This window comes from Pseudophryne corroboree, chromosome 2 (genome assembly GCF_028390025.1).
Source record: "Pseudophryne corroboree isolate aPseCor3 chromosome 2, aPseCor3.hap2, whole genome shotgun sequence".
In the NCBI taxonomy this organism is placed as follows: domain Eukaryota; kingdom Metazoa; phylum Chordata; class Amphibia; order Anura; family Myobatrachidae; genus Pseudophryne; species Pseudophryne corroboree.
In genome coordinates, this window is record NC_086445.1 from 442,129,966 (window position 1) to 442,150,673 (window position 20,708).

A 20,708-nucleotide genomic window follows, 5' to 3' on the forward strand; every position below is an offset into this window, starting at 1 on the left:
GGCGGCGGGTGGAGGCGCTGCAGGGAATGAGGTGCCTGCGGGCTGCGCTGGCTGCAGGGGGACATGTCTGCGGCGGCGAAGGGGAAGCTCTGCAGGGAGAGAGGTCTCACCCTGGGGCGGCGAAGGGGAAGCTCTGCAGGGAGAGAGGTCTCTCCCTGCAGCGCCTCCCCCCGCCGCAGACATGTCCCCCCCGCCGGCCGACAATCTCAGCACCGCTTGTCTCCTCACCTCAATCTGACTTGTTTTCATGTCAGATTAAGTTTGTCGGAAAGGGGGTTAAAACATGTCTGATTTGGCCCCATTTCCTATAGAAGCATGTGGATCGGCGGCTATTACGCTGATCCACGTGTTTTCTGACAAGTCGGGAATTCCCATCTTGTCGGAAAAAATCAGCCCCTATTGAATAGGTCGGAACCCCTTCCGACCTATTTCTGTTGGAAGCTGCCGTCTTTCCGACAAGACGGCTGCTTCCAACAGTTATTGAATACACCCCATAAACTGATTATGAAGTAATTCAATGGGCTCGGCTGTACCGATAACATAAAACACTTTTTTAATCCTCCAGATTGCAGAGACTATCGCTGTACAGAAAATAGGCTGGGGGAAATAAAACAGCAGCCATCTCTTCTGAATGTGATTGCTTTGGCTTCCAAGCACCATCCAGATGCAAAAGAACAACAAACTAAAGAGAGAGCTCTAGCCTTGAGGATACGTCATAGTCAGTCTGCCAGCCCAGACAGTGGCTGCGCAACAACTCGTTGTCATGAGAATCACTCAGTTGATCTTAATAGCTATTATATTATCATGAGGATATGCTTCCTTATGACTTAATTTTTTTGCAGAAGTACTGTACTACTACTTGTATCAGCCAGGTTGTATTTTTCTAGTGATTTATTGTATTCTTTAATTAATACTGTATGTTTTCAACATTTTTATCAAGCCTCTCTGGCCCTAGAATAGATTTACTTGCAACAAGTTGCAATGCCTGCTGCTGCATCACAGGCTTTTGCCTGCCAAGCAGGTATTTTTCGGTTGTCATCAATACAGGGCACTGGGCAGGGAGGGACCCAAGTGATCATCAGGTCCCATTGCAACAGGGAAGGGGGCAAGGGTTATAAGAGAATAAAACAGTTCTATCAGTATGTATATGTACTAGTATGTATATATGTACATTACTTTTTACACCTTGTTGTGTGAACTTAGTGAACTTAACCTACTACTAGTACTTTAATAAAAGAACAACTGTATTCTTGAATTGATATTTGCAGAAAATAAATTACCTGCTGTGAAGGAAATATTGTGTTGCACTTGGTTTGTTGTTATCTAGCATACTAAAACACATAGTGAAAGGTATACAAAGGGGTATATTCAATTTAAGTCGCATCCATTCCAACATTCATTTGTCAGAATGGATCCCGACTTGGGATATTCAATGACATCTCAATTCGGCTTGTAAAACAGTGGAATTGAGATGCAGGAGCTAGACGGGGGAGAGACGAGGGCAGACTGGGGAGAGCAGCGATACAGCAGCGGCTATATAGCCGCTGCTGTAGCGCTGCTCTCCCCAGTCTGCCCTCGGCTCCCCCCCCCCGTCTTTGCCTCACAGTCTCCACGTCCCTCCGCTCCCCGTATCACAGCCGCCGCTCACGGCAGCATGCACCCGGCTCCAGCAAGCGAGGTCTCGCTTGCTGGAGCCGGGTGGACGCTGCTGAGAGCAGCGGCTGTGACATCCTCCAAGACTGCTCTCCCCGCGTCTGGCTGCCAGCGGCTTTCCCCCCTACTCCCCGCGACTCTCCCCCCTCTCCTCCACAGTCCCTCATCTCAGTCCGACATTTTTTTATGTCGGACTGAGATGGTCGGAAACGGGGCCAAATCCTGTCGAATTTGGCCCCGTTTCTCTCAAAAGTACGTGAATCAGCAGCTATACCGCCGATTCACGAACTATTCGACAAGTCGAATTCCACAACTTGTTGAATAAAAAGAGCTGGGATTGAATAGGTCGAATCACTATTCGAACTTAAAAAGTCGAAAACTGCCGTCTTTTCGACAGACGGCAGCTTTCAACCCTAATTGAATATACCCCAAAGTACTCAAGGGAATAATAGAGAAATGTGCTTCATTAAACTGCAAAGCTATGACTAAAACATTGACTAAAATTATACTAAAATGTTAATGGAGTTCCACTGACTAAATATTGACTAAGACGAAGAAAAAAAAAAAAGACTAAAATGTGACTTGTAAATTTACTCACATTTTAAGAAAGTGACTTAGGGTGCATACACACGGTGAGATTCGGACTTATCCGATTCTCACCGTGCGACAGGGGGCCGGGTCGGCACTTAGCCAGTATCGCAAGCACATAATAACTGTGCTTGCGATGCTGGCTATGTGCGATTTCAATCCTGACTATCTCTTCTATAGAGATAGTCAGGATTGACTTGCCTGCACAGCCTATTTTTTCTTCCGATGCCGACCGCGCGGGGCCGCGCATCGGCATCGGATCGGGATCGCAAGGTGACTGTCACCTTGCGATCTGCACTATATTTTCTTCCGATTCTGACTATATAGTCAGAATCGGAAGAAAATATCTTACCGTGTGTACACACCTTAAGACTAAAACTAAATTGAAAATCATTGACAAAATGAACACTTAAATATTTATATTTATGTGAGATGCTATTTCTTATAGGTTGTGAATTGCTTTTTTAATAATTGTGGTGTTATTTAGTAATATACAGGTCTTCATTACATCATTCTACCATACTAATACAAGCAGCGCAGTGAAAAAAGAATTTGCACTATTATTTTTAACTGTTCAACCAAAAACTTATTAAATAAAATAGGCACTGCATAAACAAAGAAAAGTATCCAATTTCCAAAGTGGAACAGCGAGCTCAGCTCAATAACTACTAACACCATCTTCAGTAACTCACAACTATGGAGGAATTTCATCAGCTTCTACACTTCACCAGTGCTAGGATTTGAGCTTGAAAATGCTTATTGAAGGGATCTCTACTATATCATTTGACAAATACATGCCAAAATTAGTTTCTTGCACTATATCCATTATATTTGGTACAAGCAATATGCCAGTATCATTGTAATCTTGCAGTAATAAAAATTATAACAGAAAGGCGATAAATATTTTTTTTACTACTGGATTATACAGACCTGCGGCTCTTTTTCCACAGAGCATCACAGTCATCCGGTATCCGGATGATAGGTCGACAGTCAATACTCACATTAATTACCCCAAAACCCCTGTAGGCATTCTAAACATCAGGATGCAGTGGTCGGTCATGTGACCAGCAGCAGCCCGACTGGCAGCAAAACAAATCACACCCCAACAGATACAGAAGGAAGGTAGATTCTTGCATACATAGACAATGTATGTCTCCCTCATAAAGAATCAGTACTCCAAATACGGGTGTAGTACTGGTGACCGGCGGTCTCCTGACCGCCGGTCACCTTACCGACGCCGGGATCCCGGCAGCATACCGACGCCGGGATCCCGGCGGGGAGGGGCTCTATGGGTGTCGTGGACACCCACGAGTGGAAATAGTCCCTGATGGTCGGCATGCCGACCATCGGGATAGTGAGCAGTCGGGCTCGTGGAGGAGGTCATGTGACTGTCGGTCAGCTGACCGGCAGTCACATGAATACCACCCCCAAATACTGAGGTTGCAAATAACACTAAAACCATCAAGCTTAATTTCTAGTATAACGGTACTTCTAGAAATACTGGGCAGTGCAGTGAAAGTATTTCTCCAGACAGAAAATTGACAATGTTTGCCAAACAAACCACTTTTATACTTTTCCATTCACAGAATATTGTTCAAGAACCCTGGATCCCATAACAAGCACCTTAACCACACAGCATACAGATACCTAGATATGACTTCATATATAAGTTATAACTTGCTTCTCCAGAGCAAAAAAATCCTAAAGAAGCAGTTAACAGATATACTGTATTTGACAAGTGCTTGCCTAAGTAAAGTCCAACTGTTAATCTAATTACTGACCCTAATAATCCCTTTAATTCTATTAAATTAACGAAAAGTTAGGAGCTGATGCAGAGCTGAACATACGTCTGTTTGTAGATTGTTCCTTGCATGTTTCCACGCTGTACATGCTCCGGAACTGGACAATGCAGTCTCGTACGCATTTTTAATCGTATCTGAATTTCCTCTGAAGATGGAACCTGGCTATAATGGAGGCGAATCAATGGAACTTGGGGCAACACACAGTTGGCTGTAGCATAGCTATGCCTGTTACTGGGACATATTATTCTACACATAATATAGAGAGGTTTAAGTGTGCATTGACGATAACTAAGCAAACCACAAGCTCGGATAGGGGGTTGGCGCACAATGCACATGTAAATATACACATTTTACTCTGTGTTTGCAATGCACAGTAAAATGTACTCGTAGCACATTTGTTCAATCTCCAGCCAGCGGTGGCCAACCAGTCAGAGACAAAGAGACAAAAAATCTTGTTAGGTACGTCAAAGAGCAGACATCAAGCCGAAGGCGCGTGTGCAAAAATGGGGTGTGACCTTGTGCCTGCTAGGCCACACCCCTGGTATAAAATACAATGAAAATGCCAGATCCACATAAAATACATTTTAAAGCCAGAATCAACATAAAATACATTGAAAAAGGACACTTCCACATAAAATAATTTAAAAAATCCAGATCCACATAACATATATTGAAAAATGCGATATTACATAATACACTTTCCGCTTCTCCATGCGTCACTCCAGCCAGCTCCCCATTGTGTCACTCCTGCCAGGATTCTCCTTTGTCACTGCAGCCAGCTCCCCATTGTGTCACTCTTACCAGCACCCTCCTGTATCACTCCAGTCAGCTCCCCCATTATGTCTCTCCTACCAGGATCTTTCTGTGTCACTCCAGCCATCTCCCCATTGTGTCACTCCAGCCCACCCTCATATGTCACTACAGCCCAGTATCTGGCTCCCTCAGTTTTCAGTCGCCGAAGTGCTGCTGTGTGTCTGGTTGGAGTGCACCAGTTTCCAGGATCTGTTGTGGTCAGGTGACTGAGTGTCGGGAGCCACATTAGAATAAAGAAAGAGCCACATGCGGCTCAAGAGCCACAGGTTGGCCACGGCTGCTCCAGCATATTACATCATGCCCTTCGTGTGCAACTCACAGTACAGACCATATGCGCGGAAGTTTCCTAAATTATAAGAATTGTATTTATTTCATTGCACTTTTGTCTCATACCTTGTAGAAATTCGACTGAAAACTGCATTAAAGTTATTGCAGCTTAATGAAAACAATACTCCAGATGCAGAAATCCGGAGCTCGGCTGCATGTTGGTTGCCCTCTCTGTGTGTGTGAATAAAATGGCATATCTCAGGTAGCAGTTGTTTTACCAGCATCGTCTCATCCAAGCGCATACAGTCTTTCGGTTGCTGAAATTGAAATCAAAAATACATATATATCAAATAAAAATAGAAAAAACAAAAGTCAGATGGTTAAAAGAATACAATTTATTTAAAACTAAAAACAGGTTCGTTATGCCAGGTATATAATCTTTACTAGTGCAGGATGTTTGCAGAGAATATTCTACATTCTTATCTCTAAGGAGGGAATTCAGTTAGCTGCTATAACCCATTTCCCTAGGTAAAACTGGCTTCTATCACGAAACACAAAAACTGACCTACCCAATTATTAACAAAACTTTACCTACAATAATTCTCCAGTGGTTTTATAGGGATTCCTTTTCACCACCTCCAGAGCAAGTGAAAAGTTAGGGAAAATTCCGATTGTAAGGTAAAAATGTCGAGACTTTATTTAGAACCACTGACTCCCTCCTTCATGACTAATTAGGTGATTTTCATTTGGACAGTAATGACATGTCATTTCTTGGGTGACAAATCCAGGAAATTGGGGTACAATGTATTTCAAAAGTGGCTTAAAATGACCCAAAAATATGCTATCATCCATTTTATGTACCCCTACAGTAATTTAAGCATTCATTTTGCACAAAAAAAAATTCTATCATTTATTTCAATATTTTAGAGTAATGCATATAGCAGCTATTTGACACATTTTAAGAACCCCAAATACTTTGTTTGGGCAGTAATAGACTGACAGTGTATATTAGTTTGTCTTTATTGAGGTACAGGCAGATTGCTCCATTTTCACCTATACTTCGCGCCTGTAATACAAACAAGAATTATGAAACAAAATTTAAATTTAGTGATTATCGGATTGAAGAGTTGCGATAAATGTGAGCGAACTTAGTGGCGATAAGCAAAGTAATCGTACAATAGGTCAGTTAACACACGATAACCTAACACGTTATCGTGGCTAATTAAATTCCCCCAGTGGGTAAAAATGTAATCATATACAGCAATGTCTTAAGCAGCAATAGAAAAAAAAATCAAGCTTATGTAAGAATGACATTATGAGCAAAAACAGTCAAGAGGGGGCGGAGGCAGCTTGAGTCTCAAGGGAAGTTCCTCAAGGGTTATTAAACTACGTAACACCTGCAAAAAACATTTTTTGCTTGCTGGCAATAAAAAGATCAGCTGTTGCAGGTCAGACAGTAAGAAAACATATTGCAGTTTCCCTCTCTTCTTCCCACTCTCAAATATAAAGCTAAAAAAAAAAGTGAATTTTGAAAGCACTAACAATTATGCTGGATAGGACTGAACAAGATTTTTGATACTTAACGTTAAATCTCTCTCCGAGTTCACCTGTGGGACACTTCTTGACTAGTGGGGTTAATGAGGGTGTAAGAGCCAGCACTTAAAAGGCTAAACTTTTATTAAAGACTAAGTCCCATCCTCTAACCCCTTTCTAGATTTGAACTTAAAGAGCCATAGGGATAGGCTGAAGAAACGAAGGACAGAATTGCATCCTTCTTACACGCACAACCAACAACAGAGGGACCAAAGTGTCTCCCAGATGAACTACGAGAAAGATTCAACAGCAAGTACCAAAAATCTTCTTCTCTTTCATATGGTGGATACTTCTTGATTATGTACAAAAGCTGGCCATAATGCAGGGTGTGTTCAGTCTTATCTGACAATAAGTCACATCCAAAATCAGCATCTCTTGATGCAAAATCATGAAATCTGTAAACATTTTGTGAATGTATTATCCGAAGACCATTTAGCAGCACCACGTAACTGATCCGAACATGCACAACAATACGCTGCCCACAAAGTCCCAACCAAATAAGTGGAATAAGCCAAGAACCTAGCTAGAATAGGTTGTTCAGGACCCTCATATGCTTGCTTAATCGTGGCAATAATCTATATGGCTATAATTTGCTTGGATATAGGCCAATCTTTTTTCTAAGTATCAAACTATAAACTGCTTTCCTTATACTGGCACTACTCTCCAAGAAAATTCTTACAGACAACCGACTCTGATTAACTGTCTTGCCTGATCTAGCAAAGGATGATACAACAATTTCCTGATTAAGATGAAATGCTGATATCATCTTAGGTTGAAAAGAGGGAAGTGTATGTAACACCGCCCTATCTTCACAGATAACCAGTAGCGGAGGTTTGCAAGACACCGCTTCCAAATCGGACGACTAACTAGCTGATGAAATGGCTAAAGGTAAATATAGCTTTCAAGATATACACTTTAAGTCAACCTCATGCAAAGGTTCAGAAGACGGTAACTGAATAGCTGACAGTACAAGATTTAGGTCCCATGGCTCTATGGGAGGCCTATATAGTGGCTGTACATGCATAGCCAAAAGTTTTGAGGATGACAAAAATAGGATTTTAATTATACCTACCAGTAAATCCTTTTCTTCTAGTTCATAAGGGATATTGGGGGAATCTAGTAAGATGGGTATAGACACAGGGTCCAAAGGAGACGGTGCACTTTACATTTCTTCAACTGGGTGTGCTGGCTCCTCCCCTCTATGCCACCTCCCACAGGCAGTTATAGGTAAAACAGTGCCCGAAGGAGAAAGGACATATGAGAGAAGGAACATGAAAACAAGGAGTGGTGAGCGTTATATACCAGCACACAACTTCCTTGGTTTTTATGAAACAGTAAGTGCAAACCTCGATCAGGGTAAAGAGGTGGATGTAATCTTTTTAGATTTTGCCAAAGCTTTCGACACAGTACCACACATACACATGCGAATTATCTACAAGCTACAAGAAATAGGGCTAGGAAGCTCTATATGCACTTGGGTCAAGAATTGGTTAGATAATAGAGAGCAGCGCGTTGTGGTTAATGGATCTCTTTCAAATTGGACTGAAGTGTTAAGTGGTGTGCCACAAGGCTCGGTATTAGGACCACTATTGTTCAACATTTTCATTAACGACCTAACAGAAGGTTGAGAGAGCATGGTGTCAATTTTTGCAGATGATATCAAATTGTGTAAGGTTATAAATACAGGAGGAGGATGCTGAGTCTCTTCAGAACGACTTAGTTAAATTAGAAACAAGGGCAGCGAAATGGAGAATGTGCTTCAACACAGACAAGTGTAAGGTAATGCACTGTGGTAGCAAGAACAACATAACACCTACATACTGAATGGGGTAAAATGAGGGGATACAGTACTGGAAAAAGACTTCGGTGTTCTCATAGATAAACTAAGCAGCAGTTCCCAAAGTAGGATGGCAGCAAAGAAGGCTAATAAGATACTAGCATGCATAAAACGGGGAACTGATGCAAGGGACGAGGGTGTTATACTCCCGTTATATAAATCACTAGTGAGGCCACACCTTGAATACTGTGTAAAATTCTGGGCACCGTACTACAAAAAGGATATCCTGGAGCTAGAAAAGGATCAGAGGAGGGCGACCAAACTAATTAAGGGCATGGAGATGATGGAATACAAGGAAAGGCTTGAAAGACTAGGCGGCTTGAAAGACTAGGCATGTTTACATTGGAAAAGAGGAGACTAAGAGGGGATATGATCAACATCTACAAATATATAAGGGGACAATACACAGAGCTTGCGCGGGACCTGTTTTTGGCCAAATCAACACATAGGACTCGTGGACACTCGCTCAGGTTAGAGGAGAGGAGATTCCGCACAATACGTCGTAAAGGCTTTTTCACGGTAAGGCCAATATGTGTTTGGAATTCCCTGCCTGAGGGAGTTGTAATGGCGGACTCTGTCAACACCTTTAAGAATGGATTAGATAAATTCCTCATAGCTAAGGGTATCCAGGGTTATGGTGCATAGTCACGTACTATAGTCATAATTTTAGACAAATCATCATGCATAGGAGAACACAAATAGGTTGAACTCGATGGACAATTGTTTTTTTTTCAACCTCAGATACTATGTTACTATGTTACTTACACATAACAACCAGCAATGACTGGCAACAACAGCAACAGCTGAACAGGTAGACACATAAGAGAACCTGCAGAAAAGTCAATGCACTGAGGCGGGCGCCCAATATCCCTTATGGACTACGAGAAAAGCATTTACCGGTAGATAATTAAAATCCTATTTTCTCTAGCACACATAAGGGATATTGGGGACGATGGGGACGTCCCATAGCATCCAGAATGGGCGGGAACATGCAGAGACTTATGAAGCACCGCCTGCCCAAGCTGGGTATCCTCTTTGGCCAGGGTATCAAATTTGTATAACTTCACAAAAGTGTTCTTCCCCGACCAGGCAGAGGCTCGGCACAGTTGCAAAGCCGAGACTCCGTGAGCAGCCGCCCAGGAAGAACCCATCAATCTTGTAGAGTGGCCCTACAGACACTTAGGAACAGACAAGGCTGCCGACACATAGGCCTGTTGCACAGTAAGTCTAAGCCAACGAGCAATGGACTGCTTCGAAGCAGGACAACCCTTTTTCTGCGCATCATAGAGCACGAACAAAGTATCCGTCTTTCTGATCCGGGACGTTTGCTTGACATAGATCTTCAAGGCTTGCACAGCATCTAACTTAACGCCTCCGGAGGAGCAGAAGAATCAGAACTGGATGGAACCACAATAGGTTGATTCAGGGGTTTTATCTTAGACCGAGCGCTGTCTGTTCTGATGTTCTGTACAAAGTGTAATAACTACAAAAAGGGATGTGTAATGTGTAGCAACTAAAAAATTATAAAATAATGAAAATACTAATGAAAAATGATAAATAATATGAAAATGAAAGTAAAAATAAATATAAAAGTAAATAATAAAAATAAAAATAAAATTAAAAAATAAATAAATACAAATAAATAAATAAAAATAAAAAATAATAAATAAAAATGAAAATAAAAATAAAATTAATAAATAATGAAAAAAGGGGGAGGGAGGGTTAGGAAGGTGGGGAGGGGAATAGTGCAATGTTTACAGCTCCTTTGTTGGAGCTTTAGTTGGAGCTTTTAGACACTTAGTTCAGGAGAGGAAACAGTCTCTTAGTAGAAAAGGCTATCCCTATCTTACCCTGATATTTTCTTTTCTGCTGAGGCCGTGACCGGGAGTGGCTTCCGGTGGTGTTGTTCCTGTCAGCTTGGTAGGACAGCCCTGCCTTGATGCTGGGCTGTGGCTGCCTTCCACTTGCTGTGCTGTAGCCGCTGTTTAGAGCCGATCCGCCGCGACCGGAAGTTCGGGTCTGCACTTCCGGTAGTTCGAATGCTGGTGGCGGAATTGGCGATGTGAAATGTCCTCTGTGTCTGCTCCTTCTTGTTCCAACGCGTTTCGAATCCAGAGATTCTTTCTCTAGGTTGATTCAGGTGAAATGCAGAGACAGCCTTAGTCAGGAATTGCTGTCTAGACCAGAGCTCCGCTCTGTCCTTGTAAAAGACCAAGTACAGAATTTGACACAATAAGGCCCCCAATTCTGATACATGTCGAGCAGAAGCCAGGGCCAGTAACATCACCGTCTTCCACGTGAGTTACTTGTCTTCCACAGTCATCAGAGGTTCAAACCAGGAGGACTGTAGAAGTTCCAACACAACATTCAAATCCCTGGGTGCAGTAAGCGGCACAAAAGGAGGTTGGATGTAGAGTACCCCTTGCAATAAGGTCTGAACTTCTGGCAACACCGCCAATGTCTTCTGGAAGAAAATGGAGAGGGCTGAAATCTGGACCTTAATGGAACCCAGACGTAAGCCTTTATACACACCAGCCTGTAGGAAACATAAGAAACGTCCCAAGTGAAACTCGGCAGGCGGATACGTGCGCTCTTCGCACCAAGAGACATATCTCTTCCAGATATGATGATAGTGTTTTGACGTCACAGATTTCCTGGCCTGAACCATGGTAGCAATGACTCTTTTGGAAAGGCCCTTGTAAGCTAGGATGTTCCGCTCAACCTCCATGCCGTCAAACAAAGTCGCCGTAAGTCCAAGTAGACGAACGGTCCTTGTTGAAGATCTCTTCTTAGTGGTAGAGGCCAGGGATCTTCGACGGACATGTCCAGAAGATCCGCGTACCATGCCCTCCGAGGCCAACCCAGGTCAATCAGAATTGCCTGGACTCCTTGATTCCTGATTCGCTTGAGCACCCTTGGGAGCAACAGAATTGGAGGAAACAGGTAGACCAGCTAGTAAGGCCAAGGCGACGTCAGTGCATCCACTGCCTAAGGGTCCTGGTTCGTGAGCAATACCAGTGAAGCTTCTTGTTGAGTCGAGAAGTCATCATGTCTATTTGTGGGCAGCCCCACCGGTCGATGATCTGCTGGAACACCTGATGGTGGAGTCCCCCCCACTCCCCCGGGTGGAGATCGTGATGACTGAGGAAGTCTGTTTCCCAGTTGTCCACACCCGGAATGAAGATTGCCGACATGGCTCTTGCATTTCTTTCCGCCCAGAGGATTATCTTGGACACCTCTCGTATGCAGGCTTCGCTTTTTGTCCCTCCTTGTCGACTGATATACGCCACTGCTGTGGCGTAGTCCGACTGTACTTGGATCGCGTGATACTTGAGCAGAGGTGAGGCCTTTGCTCTTCCTGAAGCAGAGCATTGTAGATCGCCTGAAGTTCCAGAATGTTGATCGGAAGAAGGCTTTCTTGGGCTGACCACCTGCTCTGGAACTGCACCCCTTGGGTGACAGCTCCCCATCCTCTCAGACTCGCATACGTCGTGAGGAGGGTCCAATACTGAGTCACAAAACTCAGGCTTCCAGGAGATTGGAGGACTGTAACCACCACAGGAGGGAACTCCTGGTCTGAGGGGACAGCCGGATTAGCCGGTACATCTGTAGATGTGAGCCGGACCACTTGCTCAGGAAATCCAATTGAAATGTTCTGGCATGGAACCTCCCATATTGGAATGCCTTGTATGAGGTGACCATTTTCCCAGCAATCAAATGCAAAGATGGATAGACACTCGGGTAGGTCGAAGCACCATTCAGACCATCTCCTGAAGTGTTCTCGCCTTGTCCTCTGGTAGGTACACCTTCTGTACCACAGTATCCAGCAACATCCCCATGAACAGGAGCCGCTGAGTTGGCTCCAGGTGGGACTTCTGTAAATTGAGGATCCCACCCATGGTATGACAAAAGATGGATAGTGCGGTCGATATGGAGCAATAAAAGTTCCCTGGATCTTGCTTTTATCAGAAGATCGACCAGGTAAGGGACCATATTGACCACCTGGACCCGTAGTTGGAAAGTCATCTCCGCCATCACCTTCGTGAAAACCCTCGGAGCTGTGGACAGGCTGAAGGGCAGGGCCTGGAACTGGTAGTGATCGCCCACCAGGGCAAACCTCAGGTACGCCTGATGAGGTGGCCAAATTGGAATATGAAGATAGGCATCCTTGATATCCAAGGAGACAAATTCCTGTTCCTCCAGGCCCACAATCACTGCTCGCAGGGATTCCATTTTGAACTTGAAAACCTTCAGGTAAGGGTTCAAGGACTTGAGATTCAAAATTGGCCTTACCAAACCATCCAGTTTCGGTACCACAAACAGGTTGGAATAATAACCCTTGCCTCGTTGTAGTATGGGTACTGGAACAATGACGTAGGACTGGGCCAACTTTTGGATGGCCTGTTGCAATGTAACCTGCATATCCTCCAAAGCTGGTAAGCTTTATTTGAAAAAGAGTTGGGGAGGATCACCGTCGAACGCCAGCTTGTAGCCCTGAGAAATGAGATCCCGGACCCAGGTATCCTGGCAGGAAGCCTCCCAGAAGTGGCTGAAGTGACGCAGTAGAGCCCCCACCTCGAGATCCCTTCCAGGTGTGTACCGTCATGCTGAGGTCTTAGTGGAAGCAGTACTGGTGGTCTGGTCCTGAGAGCTGGTGCTTGCAGGTTTTCTTGACTTACCTCTGGTGCCTCTAGTTTGAGATACCTCTGGCCTTAGATCGAAACCTGTTAGACCGAAAGGACTGTACAGACAGCCCCGTGTAGGAGCGACCCGCCAGTGGGGCTCTAGAGGGGAGAAACGTGGATTTTCCAGCCGTTACTTTGGAAATCCACGTATGCAACTCAACCCCAAAGAGCCATTCACCCAAAAAGTGGTGGGATTCCACACTGCGCTTTGATTCTGCATCCGCAATCCACTGACGCAACCACAAAGCCCTGCGCACCGACACTGCCATGGCAGAAGTCTTAGCATTAATATTTCCCATCTCCTTGAGCGAGTCACACAGTGTAGTGTCCTGAATGTGCTTGAGGAGAGTAACCATAGTGATCAGGGGCATATCCCCGGAGAGGCCCTCCTGAATCTGAGTAGCCCACGTAGGAATGGCATGGGTCATCCAGCTATGACCGGCCTTTGTGATACACCTGCTGCCATGTAAATAGATTTTAGTGTAGTCTCTATTTTCCGGTCCCCAGGATCCTTTATGATAAAGGAGTCTGGGTCAGGCAGCACCGCCTTTTTAAACAGTCGAAAGACAAAAGTCAACCCCTGGGGGTTCCTCCCAAAACTTCCTACCTTCAGAAGCAAATGGGAAAGTGCGCTAAAACTTTTCTGACATATGGAATTTTTTGTCTGGATTTTTCCATGCTAACTTGAATAGGTCATCTAACTCTGCCGAATCAGGGAAAGTGACATTAGGCTTGTTTTGTGTGAAGAAAAACGACTGCTGTGTCCTCTAGAGAGAGCTTTAACACGTCCCGTACAGCCAAGATTAGGGGTTCAATACCCTGAGCAGAATATAAATCCCCATTAACGGGATCCAAGTCCTGTATATCCTCATTTGTATCAGAGAACAGAGCAGGTACACCACGCTTTTGTGGACCTGCATGAGAGAGGGGGGGCTGTGTAACATCTGCCCTAGCAGCTAAATTTACAACAGCTTGATGTAATAGCCGAGTTTTCTGTACATTAGCAGTGAGCTGGGATGACATATCAGACATCATAGTTTTAAGAGACCCTACCCAGTGGGGCACTGGACCCTCTCCCCCAACCCCTTCACTGATTTATGAAGATTGGCTGCATTGTTCACAAGAAACAGAATCAGATGACAATGGAGAGAATCTGGCGTAGCATACACTGCACAGTTTGTGTTTACCCATGTTTTACCGTAAGCACAAAGACATACACACAAACAGTAATAGTTTGCAAGTCTGCCCTAAGTGTATGTGAGGAGACACAGAGAGAGAGAGAGAGAGAGAGAGACCAGCACACCCCTAGCTGCACTGCCCTACCCCAGTGAGGCTGACAGCTAACTATAACACAGCAAATACTAGTAAATTCTGTCCTGGAGAGGACACAGACTGTGTACAATAGCAGCTCTCCCCATTTGATACACCCTGTACCAGATTTCCAGCGTGTCTTTTGAGGCAGGAAGCGCTGTGTGTGCTGTCCGTGGCTGCATTTAGCAGAGGAAAGATCCAAAATACCTCTGGTCCCGCTCTGAGTTAGCTATGCCCCCTCAAATGGCAGCAGAACTATAATGATTTTTATACTGGCAAAGTCTCCTGTGTGGCTTAAAAACGTTGCACAAGTGCTAGTTCAAGCTAATATAAGCCAGTCTACCCCAGGAGGGTCCCGTATACCGCTCCAGTGTTAAGCCCCTGGTTTGTACTCACTACAAACGTCATCTTCCAGCTAGTGTTAGGGATGTGTGGCGTGCTGCGATTGTGACAGCCAAGGCGCAGTGCCCCACTGAAAAAACTCTCAGTAGCGGGGAAGCGGCTCTGCACCTCGCAAGGCAAGTGACCATCCACCCCCCTAACTCCCATGGTATGCTGCTGCCGAAACAGCATACTGGAAATAATAAAAGTTAAAAAGAAATTGAAGAAAACTCTCTGGAGCTGCAGATATGTGCATCCTCTCCTGAAGGCACTTTTTTCCTAAACGTGCTTGTGGGAGGGGGCATAGAGGGGAGGAGCTAGCACACCCAGTGAAGAAGTTTAAAGTGCACCGGCTCCTTTGGACCCAGTCTATACCCATCGTACTAGATTCCCCCAATATCCCTTATGGATGCTAGAGAAAATTAATTTTCACAAAGTCTGCTGCCAGTTTTTATGATGGCAATTTGCACATACTCCAAAATGTCATGATCAGATGAACTGCAATTATTTGCAAAATCCCTCTTTGCCACGACAATGTACTTAATACCAAAACATTTTCACTGCATTTCAGCTCTGCCACAAATGGACAAGCTGACATCATGTCATGTGATTTTCTCGTTAACACAGGATAGAGTTTTGACAAGGACAAGGCTGGAGATCACTCTGTCATGCTGACTGAGTTAGAATAACAGACTGACAGTTTTAAAAAGAGGGTGGTGCTTGAAATCATTGTTCTTACTCTGTTAACCATGGTTACCTGCAAGGAGACAAGTGCAGACATCACTGCCTTGCACAAAAAGGGGCATCACCGGCAAGGATATTGCTGCTAGTGAGATTGCACCTAAATCAAGCATTTATTGGATCATCAAGAATTTCAAGGAGAGAGGTACAATAGTGAAGAAGGCTTCAGGGTGCCCAAGAACGTCCAGCAACAGGATAGTGTCCTAAGTTGATTCAGCTGCGGTATCAGGGTACCACCAGTGCACAGCTTGCTCAGGAATGGCAGCAGGTAGGTGTGAGTTCATCTGCACGCACAGTGAGACGAAGACTATTGGAGGATGGCCTGGTGTCAAGAAGGGCAGCAAAGAAGCCACTTCTCTTCAGGAAAAACATCAGGGACAGACTGATATTCTGTAAAAGGTACAGGAATTGGACTGCTGAGGACTGGGGTAGTCATTTTCTCTGATGAATCTCCTTTCAGATTGTTTGGGGCATCTGGAAAAACACTTGTCCGGGAGAAGGAAAGGTGAGCGCTTCCACCAGTCCTGTGTCATGTGAACAGTAAAGCGTTCTTAGACCATTCATGTGTGGGGTTGCTTCTCAGCCAAGGGAGTGGGCTCACTCACAATTTTGCCTAAGAAAAACAGCCAAGAATAAAGAAGGATACCAAAACATCCTCCAAGAACAACTTCTCCCAACCATCCAAGAACAGTTTGGTGACAAACAATGCATTTTCAAGCATGATGAAACACCTTGCCATACAGCAAAATTTATAACTAAGTGGCTCGGGTAACAAAACATCAAAATTTTGGGACCATGGCCAGGAAACTCTCCATACCTTAATTCCATTGAAAACGTGTTGTCAATCTTCAAGAGTCAGGTGGAGAAACAAAAACCCACAGATTCTAACTAACAACAAACACTGATTAAGCAAGCATGCGAGTATGTGGCCCAGAAGTTGATTGACCGCATGCCAGGGCGAATTTGCAGAGGTCTTGAAAAAGAAGGGTCAACACTGCAAATATTGACTCTTTGCATAAACTTAATGTAATCGTCAAAAAAAGCCTTTCACACTAATGAAATGCTTGTAAATAAGAATTTACTTACCGATAATTCTATTTCTCGGAGTCCGTAGTGGATGCTGGGGTTCCTGAAAGGACCATGGGGAATAGCGGCTCCGCAGGAGACAGGGCACAAAAAGTAAAGCTTTAGGATCAGGTGGTGTGCACTGGCTCCTCCCCCTATGACCCTCCTCCAAGCCTCAGTTAGGATACTGTGCCCGGACGAGCGTACACAATAAGGAAGGATTTATGAATCCCGGGTAAGACTCATACCAGCCACACCAATCACACTGTACAACCTGTGATCTGAACCCAGTTAACAGTATGATAACAGCGGAGCCTCTGAAAGATGGCTCACAACAATAATAACCCGATTTTTGTAACTATGTACAAGTATTGCAGATAATCCGCACTTGGGATGGGCTCCCAGCATCCACTACGGACTCCGAGAAATAGAATTATCGGTAAGTAAATTCTTATTTTCTCTATCGTCCTAGTGGATGCTGGGGTTCCTGAAAGGACCATGGGGATTATACCAAAGCTCCCAAACGGGCGGGAGAGTGCGGATGACTCTGCAGCACCGAATGAGAGAACTCCAGGTCCTCCATAGCCAGGTTATCAAATTTGTAGGATTTTACAAACGTGTTTGCCCCTGACTAAATAGCCGCTCGGCAAAGTTGTAAAGCCGAGACCCCTCGGGCAGCCGCCCAAGATGAGCCCACCTTCCTTGTGGAATGGGCATTTACATATTTTGGCTGTGGCAGGCCTGCCACAGAATGTGCAAGCTGAATTGTATTACACATCCAACTAGCAAAAGTCTGCTTAGAAGCAAGAGCACCCAGTTTGTTGGGTGCATACAGGATAACAGCAAGTCAGTTTTCCTGACTCCAGCCGTCCTGGAACCTATATTTTCAGGGCCCTGACCACATCTAGCAACTTGGAGTCCTCCAAGTCCCTAGTAGGCGCAAGACACCACAATAAGCTGGTTCAGGTGAAACACTGACACCACCTTAGGGAGAGAACTGGGGACGAGTCCGCAGCTCTGCCCTGTCCGAATGGACAAACAGATATGGGCTTTTTTGAGAAAAAAACCACCAATTTGACACTCGCCTGGTCCAGGCCAGGTCCAAGAGCATGTTCACTTTTCATGTGAGATGCTTCAAATCCACAGATTTGACTGGTTTTAAACCAATGTGTTTTGAGGAATCCCAGAACTACGTTGAGATCCCACAGTGCCACTGGAGGCACAAAAGGGGGTTGTATATGCAATACTCCCTTGACAAACTTCTGGACTTCAGGAACTGAAGCCAATTCTTTCTGGAAGAAAAATCGACAGGGCCGAAATTTGAACCTTAATGGACCCCAATTTGAGGCCCATAGACACTCCTGTTTGCAGGAAATGCAGGAATCGACCGAGTTGAAATTTCTTCGTGGTGCCTTCCTGGCCTCACACCACGCAACATATTTTCGCCACATGTGGTGATAATGTTGTGCGGTCACCTCCTTTCTGGCTTTGACCAGGGTAGGAATGACCTCTTCCTGAATGCCTTTTCCCTTAGGATCCGGCGTTCCACCGCCATGCCGTCAAACGCAGCTGCGGTAAGTCTTGGAACAGACATGGTACTTGCTGAAACAAGTCCCTTCTTAGCGGCAGAGGCCATAAGTCCTCTGTGAGCATCTCTTGAAGTTCCGGGTACCAAGTCCTTCTTGGCCAATCCGGAGCCATGAGTATAGTTCTTACTCCTCTACGTCTTATAATTCTCAGTACCTTAGGTATGAAAAGCAGAGGATGGAACACATACACCGACTGGTACACCCACGGTGTTACCAGAACGTCCACAGCTATTGCCTGAGGGTCTCTTAACCTGGCGCAATACCTGTCCCGTTTTTTGTTCAGACGGGACGCCATCATGTCCACCTTTGGTAATTCCCAACGGTTTACAATCATGTGGAAAACTTCCCCATGAAGTTCCCACTCTGCCGGGTGGAGGTCGTGCCTATTGAGGAAGTCTGCTTCCCAGTTTCCATTCCCGGGATGAAACACTGCTGACAGTGCTATCACATGATTTTCCGCCCAGCAAAAAGTCCTTGCAGTTTTTGCCACTGCCCTCCTGCTTCTTGTGCCGCCCTGTCTATTTACGTGGGCGACTGCCGTGATGTTTTATCCCACTGGATCAATACCGGCTGACCTTGAAGCAGAGGTCTTGCTAAGCTTAGAGCATTATAAATTTACCCTTAGCTATATTTATGTGGAGAAAAGTCTCCAGACTTGATCACACTCCCTGGAAATTTTTTCCTTGTGTGACTGCTCCCCAGCCTCTCGGGCTGGCCTCCGTGGTCACCAACATCCAAAACTGAATGTCGAATCTGCGGCCCTCTAGAAGATGAGCACTCTGTAACCACCACAGGAGAGACACCCTTGTCCTTGGATATAGGGTTATCCGCTGATGCATCTGAAGATGCGATCCGGACCATTTGTCCAGCAGATCCCACTGAAAAGTTCTTGCATGAAATCTGCCGACTGGAATTGCTTCGAAGGAAGTCACCATTTTTTTACCATGGCCCTTGTGCAATGATGCACTGATTTTAGGAGGTTCCTGACTAGCTCGGATAACTCCCTGGCTTTCTCTTCCGGGAGAAACACCTTTTTCTGGACTGTGTCCAGAATCATCCCTAAGCACAGGAGACTTGTTGTCGGGATCAGCTGCGATTTTGGAATATTTAGAATCCACCCCTGCTGTTGTAACAGTATCCGAGATAGTGCTACTCCGACCTCCAACTGTTCCCTGGACTTTGCCCTTATCAGGAGATCGTCCAAGTAAGGGATAATTAAGACGCCTTTTCTTCGAAGAAGAACCATCATTTCGGCCATTACCTTGGTAAAGACCCGGGGTGCCGTGGACAATCCAAACGGCAGCGTCTGAAACTGATAGTGACAGTTCTGTACCACGAACCTGAGGTACCCTTAGTGATAAGGGCAAATTTGGGACATGGAGGTAAGCATCCCTGATGTCTCGGGACACCATATAGTCCCCTTCTTCCCGGTTCGTTATCACTGCTCTGAGTGACTCCATCTTGATTTGAACCTTTGTAAGTGTTCAAATTTTTTTAGATTTAGAATAGGTCTCACCTAGCCTTCTGGCTTCAGTACCACAATATAGTGTGGAATAATACCCCTTTTCTTGTTGTAGGAGGGGTAATTTAATTATCACCTGCTGGGAATACAGCTCGTGAATTTTTTCCCATACTGCCTCCTTGTCGGAGGGAGACCTTGGTAAAGCACACTTCAGGAGCCTGCGCAGGGGAAACGTCTCGACATTCCAATCTGTACCCCTGGGATACTACTTGTAGGATCCAGGGGTCCTGTACGGTCTCAGCGTCATGCTGAGAGCTTGTCAGAAGCGGTGGAACGCTTCTGTTCCTGGGAATGGGCTGCCTGCTGCAGTCTTCTTCCCTTTCCTCTATCCCTGGGCAGATATGACTCTTATAGGGACGAAAGGACTGAAGCTGAAAAGACGGTGTCTTTTTCTGCAGAGATGTGACTTAGGGTAAAAAACGGTGGATTTTCCAGCAGTTGCCGTGGCCACCAGGTCCGATGGACCGACCCCAAATAACTCCTCTTCCTTTATACGGCAATACACCTTTGTGCCGTTTGGAATCTGCATCACCTGACCACTGTCGTGTCCATAAACATCTTCTGGCAGATATGGACATCGCACTTACTCTTGATGCCAGAGTGCAAATATCCCTCTGTGCATCTCGCATATATAGAAATGCATCCTTTAAATGCTCTATAGTCAATAAAATACTGTCCCTGTCAAGGGTATCAATATTTTTAGTCAGGGAATCCGACCAAGCCACCCCAGCTCTGCACATCCAGGCTGAGGCGATCGCTGGTCGCAGTATAACACCAGTATGTGTGTATATACTTTTTATGATATTTTTCCAGCCTCCTGTCAGCTGGCTCCTTGAGGACGGCCCTATCTATAGACGGTAC

The 20,708-nt window shown here is 45.1% G+C and overlaps 1 protein-coding gene across 8 annotated transcripts in view; it reads right to left on the reverse strand.

The window, feature by feature from the left end:
• NF1 (neurofibromin 1) overlaps positions 1 to 20,708 on the reverse strand; it is a 738,710-nt gene that overhangs the window by 524,090 nt on the left and 193,912 nt on the right. For all 8 annotated transcript variants that reach the window (XM_063953658.1, XM_063953661.1, XM_063953657.1 and 5 more), the window contains exon 4: positions 5,250 to 5,440. In XM_063953658.1, coding sequence (XP_063809728.1) covers positions 5,250 to 5,440 — 191 coding nt within the window. The remainder of the gene's footprint in view (positions 1 to 5,249; positions 5,441 to 20,708) is intronic.